The sequence below is a fragment of the Montipora foliosa genome, chromosome 5 (assembly GCF_036669935.1).
Source record: "Montipora foliosa isolate CH-2021 chromosome 5, ASM3666993v2, whole genome shotgun sequence".
NCBI classification, from domain to species: domain Eukaryota; kingdom Metazoa; phylum Cnidaria; class Anthozoa; order Scleractinia; family Acroporidae; genus Montipora; species Montipora foliosa.
In genome coordinates this window covers 29,464,419-29,484,418 of record NC_090873.1, presented here as the reverse complement: position 1 = coordinate 29,484,418, position 20,000 = coordinate 29,464,419, and the positions used below count along the sequence as shown (strand labels likewise).

Here is a 20,000-nt window from a genome sequence, read left to right as displayed (position 1 = left end):
CACGGTACGTGTAGGTATGTGACCTTTAACCCCAAGACGGCTCCTCATTGAGGAGTTAAATCATCTGGGGCCGGTTGCTCGAAGCCTGGTTAGCGCTAACTGTTGGTTAAGAGATATATATCAAAACCTATAGGTTTCCCTATAGTATTTATCGCTGGTTAGAGCTAACCATGCTTCGAGCAACCGGGCCTGGTGTTAATGAGCGTAAAAGGTTTAAATGTACATGAACCTCTTAGCAGGGAATTGATTCAAAGGGACAGTTTTTGAGAGGATATAGATGTTGTTAAAACAAACCCTGCATTCCCTCAAAAATGTCCCCTTTAACCCAATGACTCCTAGGAGTGAGACTAAACCGTATTAGTAGAATTCTACTAGTATGCTAATGCAGTGCTGTGATCTGATTGGCTGAGCCACTGAACACTATCAGCCATTAGTGTGCAGTGGCTGGAGGTCGTCTTAGAAATAACGACGTTTTTTTCGTTTTTCCACAGTTTTGGAGGAAAATTTGGATGCAAATGGATAATTAAATTCCTGAGAAGTCTAAACAATGGACATTTACAGTTTCTTGACTTTCAAAAAAGTTGAAATTATTGAAAAAGCTGATGCCCTCATGTGCACAACTTAGATTTTAAATGGCAATTCAATCCGAGCGATCTTTTTCAGGGCAAAGTTTAATAATACGTCAAGAAATAATTGGAAACCGTTATTTGAAGTAAATTTTAGTAAGAATTCCACTAAAACAATTAGATTATTTGCAGGATCGCATCACAAAACGAGATATTAAGACTGACGGACACTACAAAAATGCAAATTTACATCGAGATTTAGAAAATAATTGAATAATTTTGACTTAAGAGTCCTTAGAGTAGGTGTATCGCAAATGTCTCTTAGTAGAGAATTCCATTCACGGGGGCGGCACTCTTAAAACTACCTTGGCCCATAGGCCAGACAATTTTACTCGTCAATGGGGAACCCCCAGGAACCAATAGGTTAAGGAAGAAAATAAATTGGAATCAAGCAACAAGAAGGTTGGCCATGATTGCTTCTGTTCATAGTCCTAAATTACCATAATTTATGTCTAAGATAATAATTTACATTGTATGTGCGCTTCATGATTGGGTAATTAAGCAGGCTTATTTATACAGTATGGTTGTCTGGCCTGCTAAATTTGAAATTTAATTTAACAGTTTCTACATTTAGCAAGTTCTCATGTTGTTTATGAGAAATAAACATGTGAAACTGTTTGAATCTTGCAAGCAACTCTAAGATTTATATATTTTTTTTGGGATTTTGATGCATGCCAATCATTTGTGGCAGTTGCATGTTGTGCTTGAATTCAACTAGTTTCCTTTCCCATGCATCTGTTTACTTCAGAGATCCAATAAATGAGTTACTAACTTTCTTTCATTGGTCTGCATAACAGATCCTTAAAAGTCTTTTCTTGTTATTTTATTGCTCGCAAGCTTTGTGCTTGGGCCATAAATCAAAAGAAAATAACTCACTCTGTAACTTACATACAGGCATTAAACTCAGTTAGTAAGAGGTAGTAAGATTTAGTAAGAGCCACACATATCTTTTGTGAACATACCCTATCCCTTGCTCTCTCAATTACTTCTCGATCTCTTTGCAAATTATTCATGATATCAACCCCTATTTGTTCTGGAACAAAGAGTTAAAATTAGTTGAATAAATGCATGTACCGGTATGTTCTTGTTAAAGATCAAATTCCGAAACCAACAAATGTCTATTATCTGAGGTACAAAACTATTTCAGCAGGGGGAGAATGAAACAAATTAAACAGTAATGGCCCCTTAATTGTTCTGAGTCTCTTTTTACCAGCAAAATTGTAGCTGGCAAAAACATCAAAACAATGAAAGCAGGCTACGATTTTGACAATGGCCACCACATTTTGACGAGCCTTTTTTTATCCAGGTTTGTGACAAACTGAAAACACCATGCAGGTTCAAGTTTGGTGTTGGCATGTTACCCCTAAAATGTACAACGAGCACCCCCATCTATAGGGCACTCTCTTTACTTCTATTCCACGTAAAAAATTTAAATATATACAACAAATTTTCGTACCAGTTTCTACACACATTTTGTATCCTTCTTCTAGGTGCCTTCCAGAGCGCTCTAACCTTTCTGTATTGTCCAATAACCTGGCTCTCTGAGAAAAGAAGGTGAAAATGTCAATTTTATTACCACGAATGTTTGGTAGCAAGAGTTTGTGCGACCACTTCTCGCGTGTCTGGTTTATTATCATGTCAAGCTTGAGCCAACGAAGTCATGAATCATCATAGTCAAGTTGTCTGTATAGAAGAAACCTTTCAATAGAACCTCAATAAATAATAACTTATTATTATTATTGTTATTGTTATTATTATTATTATTATTATTATTATTATTATTATTATTACTATTATCATTATTATTATTATTATCATCATCATTATCATTATCCAGGCTGAGCTCAGGCTGTTCTCATGCTGACATACATCCCAAGGGAGCGACTCATAACAAAATTATTAAAGGACTTAAGGGAAAACAAAACTAACTAGTTTCCCGAGGGATAATACATTAAGTAATTTGTTATATTTTGGACTTTTCCTTCAACAATCGCAGCAAAACATCCGGAGCAGGCAACAACTGCAGAATTGTATCCCGGTCGGGATACATTAGTTTTGAATTTGATCAGGGTTATTATATATATAAATGGCTAAGAACAGTCCCCTGGGGACACTCTCCTGGTGCTTAGAAATCAAGCAGCACCCTTAGAACTGTAACAGTCCAATTGTAGCCCTAATCCCCAGTTTTTCAATCCACTGACCAAGACTTTTAGTAACACTTCCAAGGGCCCCCACAACAGCGGCTACTACATCCACCCCTTTTATTTTTCAACTTTTTCAAATTCCTTTTCCTGTACTCTACTCTCTTATTATCATCATCATCATCATCATCATCATCATCATTATTATTATTATCATTATTATTATTATTATCATTATTATTATTTACTCCAGTGATACTACCTCCATAAATTAAATTACCTGATCTTCTGAGCTGTGAGAGTCTTCGCCACCAAGAAGTTCATTTCTGCCTTCTTGATCTGAGAGTGCAACACGAGCTTTTTTCTAAAACCCACGAAAAATGCTTTACTGTCTTGCTGTAACATTTCAGGCAACATCAGGTAATCAAACAGTATGTATAAGTACTTGGTAGTTTTAGAGGATTTTAAAAATTCATCTACTCACAGTTATCATTGAAATTACTGTATAATTTAGCTACAGTACATTGCTAATGAGATATGTGCAAAAATGGATGTTCTCAAGGTCCAAATACATGTTTATTTAGAAAACACAATCAGTTAAGAGGCCAGTATACAGTATGGCAAGCTCAAATCATATCCCAATGCTCTTTCTGTAATGGGAGCTAGTAAGTACACCAAAAAGTGGATGATGTGTTCTTTTCCTCCATCTCTCCATATCTGTCCTGGATAACACATTAGTGAGATACATGTACACACCTACTTTTGCATCTCACCCTTCTTTAATGCAAAACAAATGTCACATAAATTTCACGAGGGTCTTACCAAATCTTGTTCAAATCTCTCCATTTCATTCTTATAAGCTTTAAGTCTGTGTCCTAACTTGGATTTTTCCTCCCCAGAAACCTCTCTAACTTCTAATTCCATTTGTTCAATCTAGAAAAGAAAATATTCTGTTCAAACCAACAAATGCAGAAGAGAAACACTTATCCTTGTCAGATGAAGATTAAAATAGTTTTAATAGAAACACCAGCTGATGATTCACCATGGCTTGGGGTTAGAAAGAAGGGGCCATTTAAGACAAATAATTACCCGAAGCAGTATTTAAGCTGAGGTGAGCAATGATCGTCATTCTGTTTTGATTAATCAAAGCCTTGCTATTTAGTGAGCAAGATGTTACAGCATTCCCAAACCTCAAATTAGATACTCCTCCTTCTTTTACATGCACCAGTGAAATACATTGTTTTTAAATTGTTCATTGTTTTTACATGTGCAGGTTTATAAGTGTCAGTAAAATAACGCATAACCATTGTATGATGATACAATTTTATTTATACAGTAAAACTGGGATAAAAATGTTCAAACCAGTTCAATTTTGATTTTTCCTTTACTTTAGATTATGATAATGAATAAAAGACAAAAAAATCAACACTGAACTGGCTTGAAAAATTTTAAACCGAGTTAATTCAAATCACAAGATATACACATATGTTGTGATTCAATTTTTTCCCAGGTTTAAATTTTTCTTAATCAGCTCAGTTTTCATTTCCCTTTGTTTCAGATTATGGTAATGATTATTAGGCAAAAAAAGTCAAAATTGAACTGGTTTGAAAAAATTCAAAACCAACAAAAAATTTAGACCACAACATTTAATTAATTTAAAGTGCCTATAAACCCGAAAATTTTTTTTTGCTTCGAGAAATCTTTGTATCGCTCTGAGCAAAATGGCGCAAAAATTTTTGTTTTTGGTTAAAACCGGAATTTTTTACGAGGTTTTACCCGCGACCGGGTAAAAGGGAGACTGGGCCTAGTGACGTAATTCCCGGACATTAGCATCAGGCAAATCAACAGAGGAGACGCGTAGTTTTGTAGTTTTCCCTGCGTGCCGGTGAAAACAATTTCTGTTCGGCTCACGTTTGTAACCAGCGTATGTGATAATCAAGAAATGGCTTCGAACGACTTCATTCTGTCCTCCCGTTCAGATACGGAAGTTTCAGAAATTGAAGATTACGAGCTGGAAGTTGAAGGTTCGCCAAACTCGAGCTTCGCGGCCAGCGATGAGGAATACATGCACGAGGCATATGCTGACGATCCCCTAGCACGTTTCGATTTACCGTACTTATTCGGCTACAAGCCGAGCTTGGCTATAAGCCGAGACCCCAAACTTCTCACGGAAAAAATCAACTTGATTGACACGAATTGTAAATGCATAATACTCGGCTATAGAGCGAGTTTCAATTGAGTGTCGTAAAACCAAAACCAAAGTAATTACTTTGGCCAATCAAAAAGGACGGAGACAATCCGGTAAACCAATCAAAAGTCGAAGTAATTACACGTAGCTGACACAAAGCGCGGGAAGATGTGCACACGCGAGCCACGATTGGTTTTGGTTTCACTTCTGATTGGTTGAAAAAGTGGCGCGAGAACTTTGAACCAATCACTGAGTGAAGTAATCATAAACCAAAGCAATTCACTAATTACTTTCGATACTCAATTGAAAACCGCTCTAAGCCGAAACCCATTTTAGGTCTTGATGTGTATTATCGACTATGGAATTTTCGCAATTTAAAATACAAATTGACATTGACTGAAAAATTATACTCAAAGCAATCAAATGAACACGAAAGATAAGAAACAAACAAGCGACGTGATCGTGAGGTGACGAATATTATTAAACAATTTCTGAACTCACAGGAAACATGTCTTCGTATGAGCGAAGCGTTTTATAAAAAGTTATCCGACTGGAAACCTTACAACAAAATCGACTCACTTCTTCCTTCGCTTTTGCTTTTCACTTTTACCGTAAAACGGTATGGGATGAAGCAGTATCCCTTTCTCTTTGCTTCGAACATTGCTACAACCGAAAACAACACATTTCTCAGGCATGGCTTCACCTCTGATGGAAGTCACAACTTGCGACACTCACAGTCCGGGTTTTACGTCACGAATTACACTCGACCCATTCCCTTTCGGCAAGCTCACCAGCTCGGTAATGGGTTTTCGAATCTCGCGTTTCCGCCACTTTGAAAATTCGTAAAAAATTCCGGTTTTAACCAAAAACAAAAATTTTTGCGCCATTTTGCTCAGAGCGATACAAAGATTTCTCGAAGCAAAACAAAAAATTCGGGTTTATAGGCACTTTAATAATACCATGAGAGCCAGCCTTGATCAGTTTTTCAAGGAAACTTGTGACCTGAGTCTCAAGTTCAGCTTTAGGCCATCATTGAAACGTCAGGCATAGAGTTTCCTCTATTAATTGACCTCCCAGCCGGTGAATAATACAGTATGTCTCTACAAAAGGCTGAATATTTACACTCTGTCACTTGATTTGCTGAACCAGTTGTTCAATTTAAATGTCCCCTTTTTCACTAGACACCTATCCCATGTGACTGGAACAGTGAAAGGCTGCATAATATAGCAGTGAAGTCAAAATAACTACTATACATTACAATGTAATTTAGGTCAGAGTATTCAATAATAAAATAACGAATAATAACCAATTAATCATCCCCTCAAGAGTGAGCAGAAAAACTAGATGAATAGATGACTTTCTTTTCAGTTGTTAAAATTATTGCTATGTAGTATGAAGGAGGTAGGACTGACATTCCTGCAACCGGAGAGGTCAAGGGTTGACAACCCGGGAAAGTCAGGAACCAAAAAATTCTGAGACAGAGGTTAAGGAAAATCTACAGTAAATGGGATTAGGAAGGGCAGCGGGCAAAGAGAATTTTCAAAGTGGTTGGAAATAAAGGAGAGAGATGATGAATGAATGTGTCACCAATAGTAGTGATCTAACACAGGCTTCAGTGACAAAAAGGATGGATTGTGGTTAGACTTCCCTGTCCTCTTCCACACCCATGTGAAAATTTACGGTAACTTAAACCTAATCCTCCTCAAAGCACTAATTTTTAGTCTCAAATAATCAAGCATAAGTCTCCTTCTTCTTCTAGAGGCTATTACTCTTAAACAAAACATGAAATACAAATTTTGAAATTGTTGTTTCAGTTTGAATGAAAAGAAGGAAAGATAATTAAATTACTAAAACCAAGCATTATTTATTTCACGACCAATAAAAATCCCCTCAAAATCTCTATGTCATAATTCTGATGAACTGAGCAAATGTGAGCTTAGAAGGGTCATAAAATTTGACCTTTTCTGCAATATTCTTTTCGTGCAATTGGTTGAAGATTGGATTATAATAATTTTGTTGATCAATCACTCCACGTACAAATTCGATTCCACAAACATGTACACAGTTTCAGTTACGGACAAAGTGTGTATAAAATTATTATGTACTTAAGGAAGAAGCGTTAAATTGCAATGTTTGCTGAATCATGGTGTGATCTTACATGCAAACTACACAAAGACACAATACACTTGATCAACATGGAAGATTTTAATATAACTGGAAGATCGGTCAATCTTCTCACCAGTTCGCGTGCTTCGTCCAAGCATCTTTGCACATCAGTTATGGCAGCCTTTTTAGAAGCTATTAAACAAAATAAGAACAGTAAAGGATATAAGAATATTTCTCCGAATGAAAAAGGCTCCAAAATCACAAATGTCAATTTCATCTTTTCGCCGAATTGTTGAAACTCACTTCCATGAAGATTGGGAATCTTGCAAATTCTAGCCGTGATTTCGGCACTAATATTTCCAAATTGTTGCTCGTAATGATTAAATAAGTCCGTCATTGTGAAGAAAGATATTCTTGAATACTAAGGTTAGCGATTCGAGGTTTTTAGCATTGGAAACTACGACAAAACAAAAATGAAGTAGGTGTCATCGAAGCCATTGTGTTTTCTGAGTCTATACCCAGTATCTCTGTTCCACCTTGTTTCTCGGTCACTTCTAAACGCGTTAAGATTGGACACCACTCAAAGTATTGGTTAAAGTCCACTCCTTCCGCTTCTCATTTGTCGTTCTTTGCAAGCACGCAGGTGTGTGTATTTTATTGGGATCTGCGAAATACGATGTCCCTCGAGGAGTTTCTTCAGCTTCTTTATCAATGGCAATGGCTTCCGGTCCTTACGGTTCTATCTATGATCTACTTGACGTACTATTTGTTTCACGTTGTGCACAAACCGCGCTTGATCGTCAAGGATGGCCGGTTTCAAGAGTTCTTGCTTCGAAGTTGTCCGATGCTGAGCGATTATTACTGGCCTACCTTTTGGTGTTTTGCAGCGCATGCACAAACGTTGATTCGTGCATTGATCAGATCAAGACCGTCAGTTCCCTTTCGAAGGTAGAGTGTTTTTTTTTAATCGAGTATTTGTCCTAGTACGTGTCGGTATAATTTCTCTTGAACATATAGATGTTAAGTAATTTTGTAAGTGGGCTACCATTAGAAAGAATAGGAAACTGCTAACTTGTGTGGAAAAGTATGAGCTTTAATTTAAAAACCCGCATTGCTCTGATCATATCTAGGGTTAAATGTAATTGGTCAAGTTTCTAACCAAATCGATCCTCAAAGTTTCTCGTTGTTTTAATAATCGATCCGCGCAATTTGCTGTCATTTTTGCGCATGTACTAAATAATTCACAAGTACAATTAACGTTGTTACGTAATATTGAACATTCCTCAAAATTAACATTTTTCGATAAGCGTACTCGAAGTAAAAACTGCGTTTGACAAAAATAATTTAACGTCGGTGCCTACTAATTAACAATATTTTTGCCCCGGTGTGTGATTATGCAGGAAATGTAGATCTTAGCAAGTGTCATTAAAATCCAAAAAGAAAATTGGGGGTAACCACGCATTTTTCAAAGATAATTCATGAATAATATTTTAAAATACAAAGCAATGTATGGCGTTCTTTCTCAAATTGAAACTTAATTATCTCTCAAAAATGTGGAAAAACTAATAAATCTCATCTTGTCTTATCTTAAAGGTAAGTTTCCCACCAAAACAGGCCAACGCTTACCTTCCCCTTGGGTAATTTACAAGTGTGTAACCGCAAATGGGGAGTCGATCATAACCCAGGGTAAACCCAACCCAAGCCGTAACCCCAAGGTTCCCCATGGGCAAGAGGTCTAGTGTAACCGCACTTATAATGTAATTGGCTCGATACCCTAACCCAAACACAAAAGACTAAACAGTTGAAACAATGACTTTTACCATACCAAAGAATAGCAGGTTATGAGAGCTGCTACTTGACTGCTTTGTTTTCAGCTTGGGTATATATCGCGCAAATAAAATTATACCATATGTACCTCAAGCTCAATTGCCAAGGTTGCTTACTTGCTGATGGCGATCTTGCATATCCATCAAAGGAAATCAGCTGTAAATTCACTCCAAGCGCTCAGGTCTCCTCCAGATTGAGCCCAGTGCACATTAAAATCCTCTTCTAACTAATGCTTTTCTCTGTTGGACAAAAACGTCTGCGGTGAGGGAATTTCGGCTCACTAATCTAACGGCTTCCTTCCATCGAGGACTGTCGACGATGCTTTGCCATGAAGTTCCGTGCTCGGCCGTTGGAAAACACCTTTTTACTGATCGGGCCCAAGGTTCAAATTTGTACACACCAGGTGGGCAACGATGTCAGTGACAGGTACACTATAAAACAAACTGAACATGTATGTTTTAAATTTGCTTACGAAACATCTTTATAATGCATCAGTGTTTTCCTGAGCTTCTTCTGTACCTGCATGACAGCTCAGTACTTTCCTGAGAAGGGCGTGACATTGTACCTGTCACTGAGACTAAAGCCTTGTTGCTCACCCTGTGTGTAACAAATTTGAACCTTGCGCCTGGTCGGTAAGGTGTTTTTCAATGGTTTTGTGCACGGAACTTCCGAACCAAGCATGTTGCTAAGGACAAAATCAGCCCACTTTGGCGATTTTCAATTCATTTCTGTGAAAGTTTGTCTGATATAAGGATTGAAATATATTGTAGCAGCACTATCATTCTTGGTCTCAGTGGAACGTCTGGTCGATTTGAGCTTTTTGGAAGAATTTACAGCAGCTTGTGTTTCCGACTGCTTCATCAGAGTTTCCAACCTTGAAGATAAATATACAGAGAGAAAACAGCGAACCTACAACCCACTGGAATAGCACTGAAATGGCCAAAGTACGCCACAAAAACACTGATAAGGTATCAAGAAGACAAGTTAAGGCATTTTTGTTCAATTCATGTTCTTTATTTCGACTCCTAAACACATTTGCAAATTCCCATACAAATGCTTATAATTTTGACTGATCGTGATGCTCAAACTACATTTTTAGCTTGGGGTACCTGTGATTATACGTTACGAGAACTGCTACACTCCTGGGGCAACTTGCTTGGTTTCCAAAGGCAACTTTTCGGGTTTTGACATCATTTAACTGGTAACGGTCATCAGCCTGATTTAAATTTGTAGATTTTGGCAGGTTTAATTGTTAAAAGTTACTCTTGGAAATGAAGCAAGTTGCCCTTGACAACATGGGAACTCAAACATTGAAACTTTGTCACAAAACTCTGTAGTGCCGTACTCAAGTAAAAATCATAGTAATTCTATTTACAAAGTACCCTATTCACAGCGTTTGCACCTGTGATTGGGTGGAAGTTTTGCAGATATGTCTATGATTTACTCTGCTTTTTTCCCTTTTTTGTCTCTTAAGAAACCATTGTTTTCCATTATTTTCCATTTTGTGACTTGGTATAATAAAGTAAACTGTCAAAACAATGAAGTCAGCATTTCCTTCCATTCCATGCATTCATGCCAAGAGTACTGTACGTACTTCACATGAGTACTTTTACAGGTTATGTGCACAGACATGTCACTGCTTTGAGAAAGCTTTTTGGAGAAAGTGGAAAAACTTGCATAAATTATCATGCTTCATGATTCAAAAAAATATGTAAATCATGATTCAATCAAGAAGATGGTCGGAATGAAATAGTTACTTGTGTGGTCTTGTATAATTATTATGCCTGCATAGCGTTATTTTCTTATATGGAGTCTTGTGGTGTCGTTCATTTTGAAAACTCCCTTTTTTTTTTTTTTTTATAAAAACAGGGAGACACTGCAGACACCAGATGGTGGAATCGTGTGCCTAGATTGGTTTGATAACAAGGCCAGCATCATTTACGAAGATCCATCCACTAGACCAACAGTCCTTATTCTTCCTGGTTTGACTGGTACGTACCTGCTCTCTCAAGAACTTAAAGTTAGTAATGGTGGACCATTAAATAGGAAAATTCCAGTTAAAATAAACAGGTGTCTTTTTGAAATCAAGGCTTAGTACTTTGGTCGCATAGTGTTTTGTGGGGAAAGATGGTGCCTCCAATCACCAGGTCAAACTCTGTGAAAAGTTCGCCGTTTTCGTTCTGTTCTCCGGTGCCATGTCTGCCCATGATCAGTTCTCTGTTGGTGTTGTCTGCTCCCACTTTAGCGTCGAGGTCTCCCATGAGGATCTTCAGATCTCTCTTTGGTGTTTTGTCCATGATGGCTTGGACTTGCTCGCAGAAAATCTCTGTCTCTACTAGCTCTGCGATATTAGTTGGAGCGTAGCACTGTAGGATGGTAACTTTCCTGCCCTTTGAGTTGAATCGTGCTGTGAGGATCCTTGGTGACACAGGTTCCCAGGACAGCAGTGCTTGTGTTGCCTTGGGTGTCCACAGCAGTGCTACGCCTTGTATCCCACTGTTGTTCATTTGACATGACTTTTGCCCACGTGATGTTGAGGATGTTCATGAGACATCCGTTGATAAATGTCTGGAGTTTGTGGGTGTTGGTCTTTGTTATCCAACAGGTTTCTGAGCCGTAAAGTAGGACCGACTTGACGTTGGTGTTAAAGATCCGGATCTTGTTGTGAAGCAAGAGAGCTGTTGATCTCTAGATTGGCCGTAGGGTATTGAAGGCCTGTCATGCTTTGTTGATTTGGCACTCGATGTCTTCGTCTGTGCCCCCCCCCTTCCCCCTATCCTTACTGACTACACTGCCCAGGTAAACAAACTTGTCGACTTCCTTGATGCTTTCTTGTTTTAGTCCCGCTGGGTCTTGCTTTTTGTTGTTCACCCTCATGACATCCGTCTTCCTGGTGTTGATTTGAAGGCCAGTCTTCTCCGCAGCATAGCTTTTCTTTCGCATTTTGATAACTGTGGAAGAGAAGGCTGATGTTGTCTGTGTAGTACAGGTCCAGGTCTTCCAACTGCTTTGTGAAAGTCCACTCTATTACATTATTCCTGTCTGCCGTGGCCTGCCGCATATCCAGTCGACCACCAACAGGAAGATCTTTGGCGGCAACAGACATCCCTGACGAATGCCGCTTTGTACGAAGAAGGGTTCCGTCAGCTTCCCATCATGGATGACTTGGCAGGTGGCATCCTCATACAGTCGTTGGATGATGGTGATGAACTTTGTTGGAAAACCATAGTGGTTCATCAGTCTCCAGATAACATCCCTGCCGACACTGTCAAACGCCTTCTGAAAGTTGACGAAGACTGAGTACTGGGGGATCTGCCACTCCAGGGACTGCTCGATGATGATGCGCATTGTGGCAATGTGGTCTATGCATGATCTATCTTGCCGGAATCCTGCGCTTCATCCCGAAGTGCCTTGTCCAGTACTGTCCTTAGTCTCTCTAGGATGATTGTCGTCATTACTTTCCCTGGGATAGACAGCAGCGTGATTTCTCTCCAGTTGTTGGAAGATGACAGGTCCCCTTTCTTCGGCAGCTTCATGAGGTGGCCTTTCTTCCAGTCTTCTGGCTCTCTCTCTTGCTCCCAGATCTTGTGTAGGAGTGGGTGCATCATGTTAGTTGAAGTCTGGATGTCTGCCTTCAGAGTTTCAGGTGGTATGCCATCAGGGCCTGCTGCTTTGCCTGACTTCAGTGACTTTATGGCCTTGATGATCTCATACTTGGTAGGGGAGCCATTGTTAATAGCAAGGAGTTCAGTAGGTGGTGGGATATCTAACGGAACACATGGTGCAAGTCTGTTGAGTGTTCTGCCCATTTTGCTCTCTGGTCTTCCTCCCTTGAAATGGTATTGCTGTTCTTGTTTTTGACTGGGCAACTAGGTTTGCTGTTTTTTCCAGAGAGGGTCCTTGTGTAATGTCATATAGTCTTTTCATGTTTCTTTGGTTCACAGTGGTCTCTGCTTCCTGGGTCAGATCCTCAATGAAGCTTCTCTTGTCTTTTCTTGCGCTTCTTTTCACTTCCTGGTTTTTGTCCCAGTAATGTGCTTGCAATTCCTGCTTCTCTTCTTGGACTTGTGTTTGGTTGATCTGGTCTTTTAGTCGTTTTCTCTCGGTAATCAGTGTCCATGTTTCTGTTGTCAGCCACTCCTTGTGTTTCCTTGTTTTCTTCCCAGGACTGTTTAGCATGTCGTCTTCCAGGTGTCACGCAGACTATGCTACTGCTCTTCAATAGTTTCCTCTGGCAGCTGGGAAAGCAGTTCAAGCTGGAATTCTTCTGTTTTTGCTATTTCCTTCAGGCTAAGCATGTTGAACTTGTATGGTGTTCTTTCTGCCCTGCTGTTGTAGGCTTTCAGCTTGGTCTTGAGGACAGCAACAACAAGATGGTGGTCTGATGCTGCATCTGCTCTGCACTTTACCCTGACGTTGTGCAGGCTTCTTCTCTGCTTTTGCCTGATGATGATGTGGTCAATCTGGTTTACAGTCTTGCCATCAGGGGAAGTCCAGGTGGTCTTGTGGGGAAAGATGGTGCCTCCAATGACCAGGCCAAACTCTGTGAAAAGTTCGCCGTTTTCGTTCTGTTCTCCGGTGTCATGTCTGCCCATGATCAGTTCTCTGTTGGTGTTGTCTGCTCCCACTTTAGCTTTGAGGTCTCCCATGAGGATCTTCAGATCTCTCTTTGGTGTTTTGTCCATGATGGCTTGGACTTGCTCGCAGAAAATCTCTGTCTCTACTAGCTCTGCGGTATTAGTTGGAGCATAGCACTGTAGGATGGTAACTTTCCTGCCCTTTGAGTTGAATCATGCTGTGAGGATCCTTGGTGACACAGGTTCCCAGGACAGCAGTGCTTGTGTTGCCTTGGGTGTCCACAGCAGTGCTACGCCTTGTATGTGGGGCTGTCCTTCCTCCTGTCCAGAGTAGATGATGGTGTCTCCACTCGCTAGTCTCGTCTGTCCAGCTCCACTCCATCTAGTCTTGCCTAGGCCAAGGATTTTTAGGCTATATCTTTGCATTTCTCTACACACCTGTGCTGCTTTTCTGGTCTCATATAGGGTTCTGATGTTCCAGGTCCCTATCCTAGGTTGTTGACTTGGTCGGCAGAAGAGTGTTTGGCGCACTGGCTTCCCGAATGCTCTCACCAGCTTGCTTCATGGGCTGTACTGGAGAGAACTCTTCCTCGACCATGTCGCTGTTTGAAAGTGTCGTTGTGGATTCTGAAACATGCTTTTTTTTAGTGCAAAGTCCGAAGGAGAACTATTAGGTTTAAAATGGGGCATGATACTTCAAGTAAGCAACATAATATTTCCTGATTAAAATTCCGGTGTGAGATGTCATTCTTCCAAAGGGTCGGACACAATATGATGCTTTATTTGACGCAAAATAGGTTGAAAATTCTTCAAATTCTTTGTTAGACCACGCTTAGTGGTGGGTAAGTATCTCGAAATATTTCATCTAGGGGTAGGTGACTCTGCTGGTCTTTTGAGAACAAACTGAAAAATGTCGCTAATTTACTCCAGTCCCTAAAGATGATATGTGGTCGATATCCGAAATCGTCAACAGTGAGAGAAGGGTAAATCGCATGTCTCGTCCTTAGCGGATCAGTCGACCATTTTGATGTCGCTTTGCTCACTACGTATGAAAGGGAAATTTTGGTCTTTTTTGTTGCTTCTATTTTATGTCGAGAGAATCTACCTGTCTTCTTTACAACAACAACTGAAGCACGTTTATGGCAATTAAATTACTATTTGAGCCTGTGGTTTACTCAAATGTGCCTTTGCTTTTAAGATTAGCAAATGGTCAAAGTGAAACCACTTCTTGTTTTCTTCTTGTCTGTGCTTGTACATGCAAGACTTCGCACTAACCATTCGGTGCCGCTTAGTGGGTTGTTGGCCCTCTGCACAAGCCCCAACCTGGAGGACCAGGGTGCATCTTTAGTCTTGGTTTGCCCCTGCAGACCTCTTGAGCTTGGTCACAATCTACTTTGCATGCATTTTTACAAAGAGTTAATGCAATATAAATCATTATGTGACGTCAAAGCGGGAATAGACCCACTCCCCTTCTGACTCGGTCGTGAACAAAAGATGCTTGGATTTTCGCAACTTTCGAAGCCTATAAAATGGCAGGATTTGTTAGAAAAAGGAAAAAATGGCCGCAATGCGTTTCGAACAGGTGCAAAGATTTATTTTAGCGAAAAAAATATTTTTGGTTTAGGTGCACTTTAAGCATTAAAATCACTGTTACAGTAAAATCTCTCAGCTAAATGTCAGTGGCCTCAAAATCGACATTCTTACTAATTTGATCATGTTCTTTCCATTTCTGGGATCTGTTTTGTACCACAATTGTTGTTTGATTGACAAGGCCACATGTCACAGTCATGCAAAAGGTCCATTTGTTGTCTTGTGAACTTACCATGCACTCAGGCATTTGAATTGCTTAGTCTGAAATGAATTGCTTCTGTCTACAGAGAGACAAACTTGAAGTGATTTTAGTAAGAGTCAAGTTTCTGTAAATTGAAAATTATCTAACAAGGTGTTATTTGTGAAAGGTTTTTAAAGAAGTAGGACATCTCTCAGATATCGATTATCAGTAGTGGTTAATTACTTTATTGCTTATTTTAGGGGGAAGTGAGACCAGTTACTGCAGACACTTGGTGTTACTTGGTAAAGAGCTTGGAGTACGGTTAGTGTTATCCTTACCAAACAAAGGAAGCATTCTCTTTTTGTAAATTATTTGCTGGGCCTTACCTGACAAGGGGCGAGATCTTCATCCAAAAGCATCACCTGCACAGACCAATTTTGATCTTCTAGTCATTTTTCTCTATTCACTCTGATCAGCTTTATTTTATTATAAATTTTCTTTTTTGCTCCCCTTGCACTATCATTAATTTGTAGGCGATTGGTTCAGTGTTAAACTGATGAGATTATCTCAATTAATTATCTTCAAGTGTGATAATGATCATTCTCACACAGAGACAACAAACCACACCAGCCTAGAATTTTGGAGGAACTTGGCTAACTTAAGGCCTAATATAAATCGCAAAGCATTATGTCAATATCTTGAGGCAGTGGAATGATCGAGGGGTACAATCATGTTTTTCTTTTTTTTTATATTTGGGAATTCTGTCATTCCATTGCTGCAACACACCATGTTGGAAAGAAAATTTAATGTCGTTGAGTGTCGGCAGGTACAAAATTCGGACCAGACAATCTCAGACCACCTCGGATCAACGTAAAAGAATGACAAATCACCCTAGCCCTAATCTTTAAGCTGACCTTGGTGAAATTGGTGCAAACATCAGGTAGTTTTGGCTTACAAAACAGTTTTTCGCTCGATCCCAGGTGTCACTCAGTGATCTGAGTTGATCCAGTCTGCCTTTTGTACCTGCCCATTGAGTGTACAACGTCACAATGTGCTTGCATGACCCAACTTCCCTTGCAGTTCTTGGACAATTTTGAATTAATGATCAATGATAGCAAACCAAAGCTGAAAATTACGCTGAAAATAATTACAGTTTTATTATTGCACTTCCCATCAGAGATAGAACTTCACATATTAAGACATCTTGCCAAGTTATACATGTAGTTTTGAATTTTGAAAGGGTATAGGAGGGCTGTCCAATACTCACAAATAGACTCCATTGGTGTTAGTGGTGATTCCAATGCTTCTATTGGTGAAAGCGAACATGTTTTGTGTGGTTGGTTGGAACGAGGAATATTCATAATTATTAGCGCGTTTCTACTTGGTGTAATTTAAGCGAACTTGTTTTTCACCGATGAAACCATTGGAATGACATTATTTTCTATCCGTACCAATCCTACCATTCGTACCAATTAATGGACCATCGGTTTGACGAGACGAATCGTATCCGTTTGGGTATATTGGACATGTATGGAGGGATATAGTGGTAGTCCCACTTTAAGGCTGCAGTTATAGTGCCTCAAAAATAGATACCATTCAAGAGTCAAAGGTTACAAAATTGTCAATTTAATACTTGAATATCATCTTATTGTCTATAAAAAAAGACTACAATTTTCTTAAACTGCATGGCCAGCTTACATTAATAGTGGACTCTACAAAAAATAAAAGGGGATGTGTGCGTACAGGGCTTGCAAAAATTTAAGTTTGTCTCTGGGCCACTAAGGAGTCACATTCAGTGGTCCGTTGAAGTCTCGTTTTTACACAACTGGCATTTTTTCTTTTTGCGTGCATACTGTACCTTTTTCATCCTTGTTTGTTAACAGGACAATTGTGGCAAATCATCGGGGCTTTGGAGCTTCCCAGTTAAAGGTATATGAGCCGAAACAATTGCGATTAGCCTTTTGTATTCAGTGTTACCTTTTCTTTGTAAAATAATAACATATTATAGTTATCCAGTATTTCACAACAAGGCCAATGATTTCACAATGCCTGACCCTTGTTTCCACAAGGGAAAGAACTGTTTAGGAAAGCTGAGTTAAATTTATGCATTGGTGAAAGTACTTGCATACATGTCCAGCCAATGTGTCCGGGAATTCAATTCACAGACTCAGCATGAAGTGGGTTGACTGGTGATAATCTAATCTCTACTCCCAAGGTTTTCCTTTGGGTATTCTTGTTTTCCCCTCCCATGAAAAACCAACCTTTGATTTGAGATTAGTGCTGACGTGATTTAGTTAGTCTTTCTGATTAGTGGAACATCTGTGGTTCGTCGTATAAAGCTTGCATTTCAATAGACCAATTTCGATATATATCAAAACTCAGTCCTAAACAAAAGGCATCATCTTGAGGCCCTGGGGAATAAAATTAAAATTACATAAGGATTTCAGCCTCGAGATGATGCCTTTGGTTTTAAGGATTGAATTGGTCTATTAATTAAAGTAATTAGCACTAATGTTGAAGTGAAAGGTGTACTTATATATTTCTTCAAGGATGCTTAATTGTATGGTCTTCCACATGATTTCATTATGAAAAGATAATTATACATGTAGCAATGGCTATAATTATGTGCCTTGCCATTGTGGGTCAGCCATACAGATTGCGGTACATTATTGTATGCATCAGTAATGTCTAAATTTGTTTTGCAGACTCCTCGCACGTTCTGCGCTGCAAATACTGAGGACCTCAAATTTGTCTTGTCGCACATTCATAAATCTTGCCCTGGCTCACCAATATTCGGCATGGGCATTTCAATGGGAGGGTAAGTGGATACAATATCATCCAAATGATTGTTTATATCAAATTTGATTTAGTTAATAACAAGGAGCAGTAACTATTATTCATTCTCTGAGGTCAGCCTCGATTATAAGTGTGTACATTGTATAATACAAAAATTTGGTTTTTGTCAACGGAGTTGATAATGTAAATTGGCCACCGTACAGAGATTCTAAAAGCTTTTAGAATCTCTGTACGGTTGCTGCACAAAAAGCTCTGTACGCTTTTAGAATCTCTGTACGGTGGCCAATTTACATTATCAACTCCGTTGATAAAACCAAATTTTTGTATACTACTTCCCCACCGATGCAGCACCACAGTTTCTTTAGAAACTACCCCTTCAGTCACATTGTATAATATGTGCACATAATGTTAAGGTTAGAATATTCTCTTTAATTATTTCAAACCAGTTCAATTTCGATTTTGCTTCATCTAACATTTTGTTATGATCATAATCTGAAACTAAAAAAAATCAAAATTGAACGAGTTTGAAAAATGTTTAAATGTAGAATGGAACCATACCAGATCCTGCATGCTCTTGAATCTGTTATGCAGTGGTGGATGAAATTCTGTTGTAGTGACTTTTTCATAGGATTTTGTGCACTTCTTACATTTTTTTTCGGGCACTGATGTTTTGAGTTTAGTTCAAGTTAATTAAAAAGGAACGGAACATTGATTTTCAATAAGACTTAGTGTTTAGTCTTCTAGTGCTAGAGCACTTATTGGGGACACTGCAAACTGAAAATCGACAAATTAACACAATCAAATTAAACATTGCTTTTTTGAGAATAGGGGAAAACCAGAGTATCCACAGAGTAAAGAACCGACAAACTACAAAGACAGTGTTTGACACTTACAATGTACTTTCTTACTAATTTACCCTTTGGGCAACCATTTTTGTGTTTTTTGGTTGCCCATGGTTTTTATCTGGTTTCCTGCCTTCTAAAGACCTGTTGCCCAATAAAACTCAAAACCCATTTAATGGGTTTGATAGACCAACGCGACTCCTGCTGTGTCCATGGTGTTCCAGTAGTCTTCTCAGTTTTGCTGTGACAAGCATACATTTAAGCGATTTTCCTTTTCTATAAGAGATCAAGGGAGATTCCTTTACTATATCTCTCTGAGATTAGGCTGGATTTGAATTAATTGCCATTTGTCCAATAGTATGTTAGGATTAGGTTGAAATTGCGTGACAAAAGGTAGAATTTTCTTGTGTGCTTGTTTGATACAAATAACCGTAGCGAATTTGGCCGGGCGAAAATTGGGTTTCATTGAAACAAACATTTTTTTGGTGAGGAGAAAATTGGCAGCCACGAACATGTTCCTTTTTCCAGTCTGTTGTGAGGTTTGTACCTATATATTTTTAACAGAAAATAAATGGCAGCAAAGAGATGTAACGTTGTTATAATTTTTCTATCATGTTTGCGGTGACTACGTCATATTACCAGCCACTTTCTTCGTTGCAAATCAAATTGTTCCACAAAATATTAGTCGACCAAATATTCTGATTGCCCAATCGGGCAAGTGTTAGTCTAGAGTTGTTTTACTTCCCCAGGGATATGTTTTGCTTGCCCCGGGCAATCAGGCAAGCGTTAGTGTTGAACACTGAAACATGATGTAGGACGCAAAGTCTGGGAATCGAACCTGTGCCACTTTGGTGGGAGGTGAGTGCTTTCTCCACTGTGCCAGCCCTACACCCCAAGTAAAATTAAATTTAAATTTCTTTCCACTCAATTTATCAGTGTGATAGTTTCTTGCTTCCTCCCCCTTCGCTTGAAAGGGCTTTGTGGCCATCCATTCCATTGATGGGTCTCCTTCTTGGAGATGGCTGCCAATGGTACAATCTCTTGGATATTTCAGGCACTCATCTTCCATTTTACAATGCAGTTGTCAATGAGATGGTCAGTTTTTCTATTACTCTTACTCTCTAAC

The 20,000-nt window shown here is 39.1% G+C and overlaps 3 protein-coding genes across 3 annotated transcripts in view; 1 reads left to right on the top strand and 2 right to left on the bottom strand.

The window, feature by feature from the left end:
* The window catches only part of LOC138003870 (vesicle transport through interaction with t-SNAREs homolog 1A-like), an 11,237-nt gene extending 3,661 nt beyond the window's left edge, over positions 1-7,576 (bottom strand). The window contains exons 1-6 of the mRNA XM_068850149.1: positions 7,365-7,576; positions 7,195-7,253; positions 3,590-3,700; positions 3,048-3,131; positions 2,083-2,167; positions 1,589-1,659 (exon numbers count right to left, since the gene is read on the bottom strand). Of these exons, the coding sequence (XP_068706250.1) occupies positions 1,589-1,659; positions 2,083-2,167; positions 3,048-3,131; positions 3,590-3,700; positions 7,195-7,253; positions 7,365-7,458 (504 nt within the window). The 5' untranslated portion in view covers positions 7,459-7,576. The remainder of the gene's footprint in view (positions 1-1,588; positions 1,660-2,082; positions 2,168-3,047; positions 3,132-3,589; positions 3,701-7,194; positions 7,254-7,364) is intronic.
* Positions 7,577-7,644: 68 nt separating this feature from the next.
* Positions 7,645-20,000, top strand: part of LOC138003869 (phospholipase ABHD3-like) — an 18,725-nt gene continuing 6,369 nt past the window's right edge. Inside the window, exons 1-5 of the mRNA XM_068850148.1 lie at positions 7,645-8,009; positions 10,758-10,879; positions 15,497-15,557; positions 17,120-17,165; positions 17,942-18,054. Of these exons, the coding sequence (XP_068706249.1) occupies positions 7,738-8,009; positions 10,758-10,879; positions 15,497-15,557; positions 17,120-17,165; positions 17,942-18,054 (614 nt within the window). The 5' untranslated portion in view covers positions 7,645-7,737. The remainder of the gene's footprint in view (positions 8,010-10,757; positions 10,880-15,496; positions 15,558-17,119; positions 17,166-17,941; positions 18,055-20,000) is intronic.
* LOC138003871 (craniofacial development protein 2-like) lies at positions 12,954-13,605 on the bottom strand. The gene has a single exon (XM_068850150.1). It carries the CDS (start codon positions 13,571-13,573, stop codon positions 13,097-13,099), a length of 477 nt encoding a protein of 158 aa, XP_068706251.1. The 5' UTR covers positions 13,574-13,605; the 3' UTR covers positions 12,954-13,096.

Coding starts and splice junctions, on each gene's coding strand:
- LOC138003871 (XM_068850150.1), bottom strand. CDS start 13,573: ATGGACAAAACACCAAAGAGAGATCTGAAGATCCTCATGGGAGACCTC.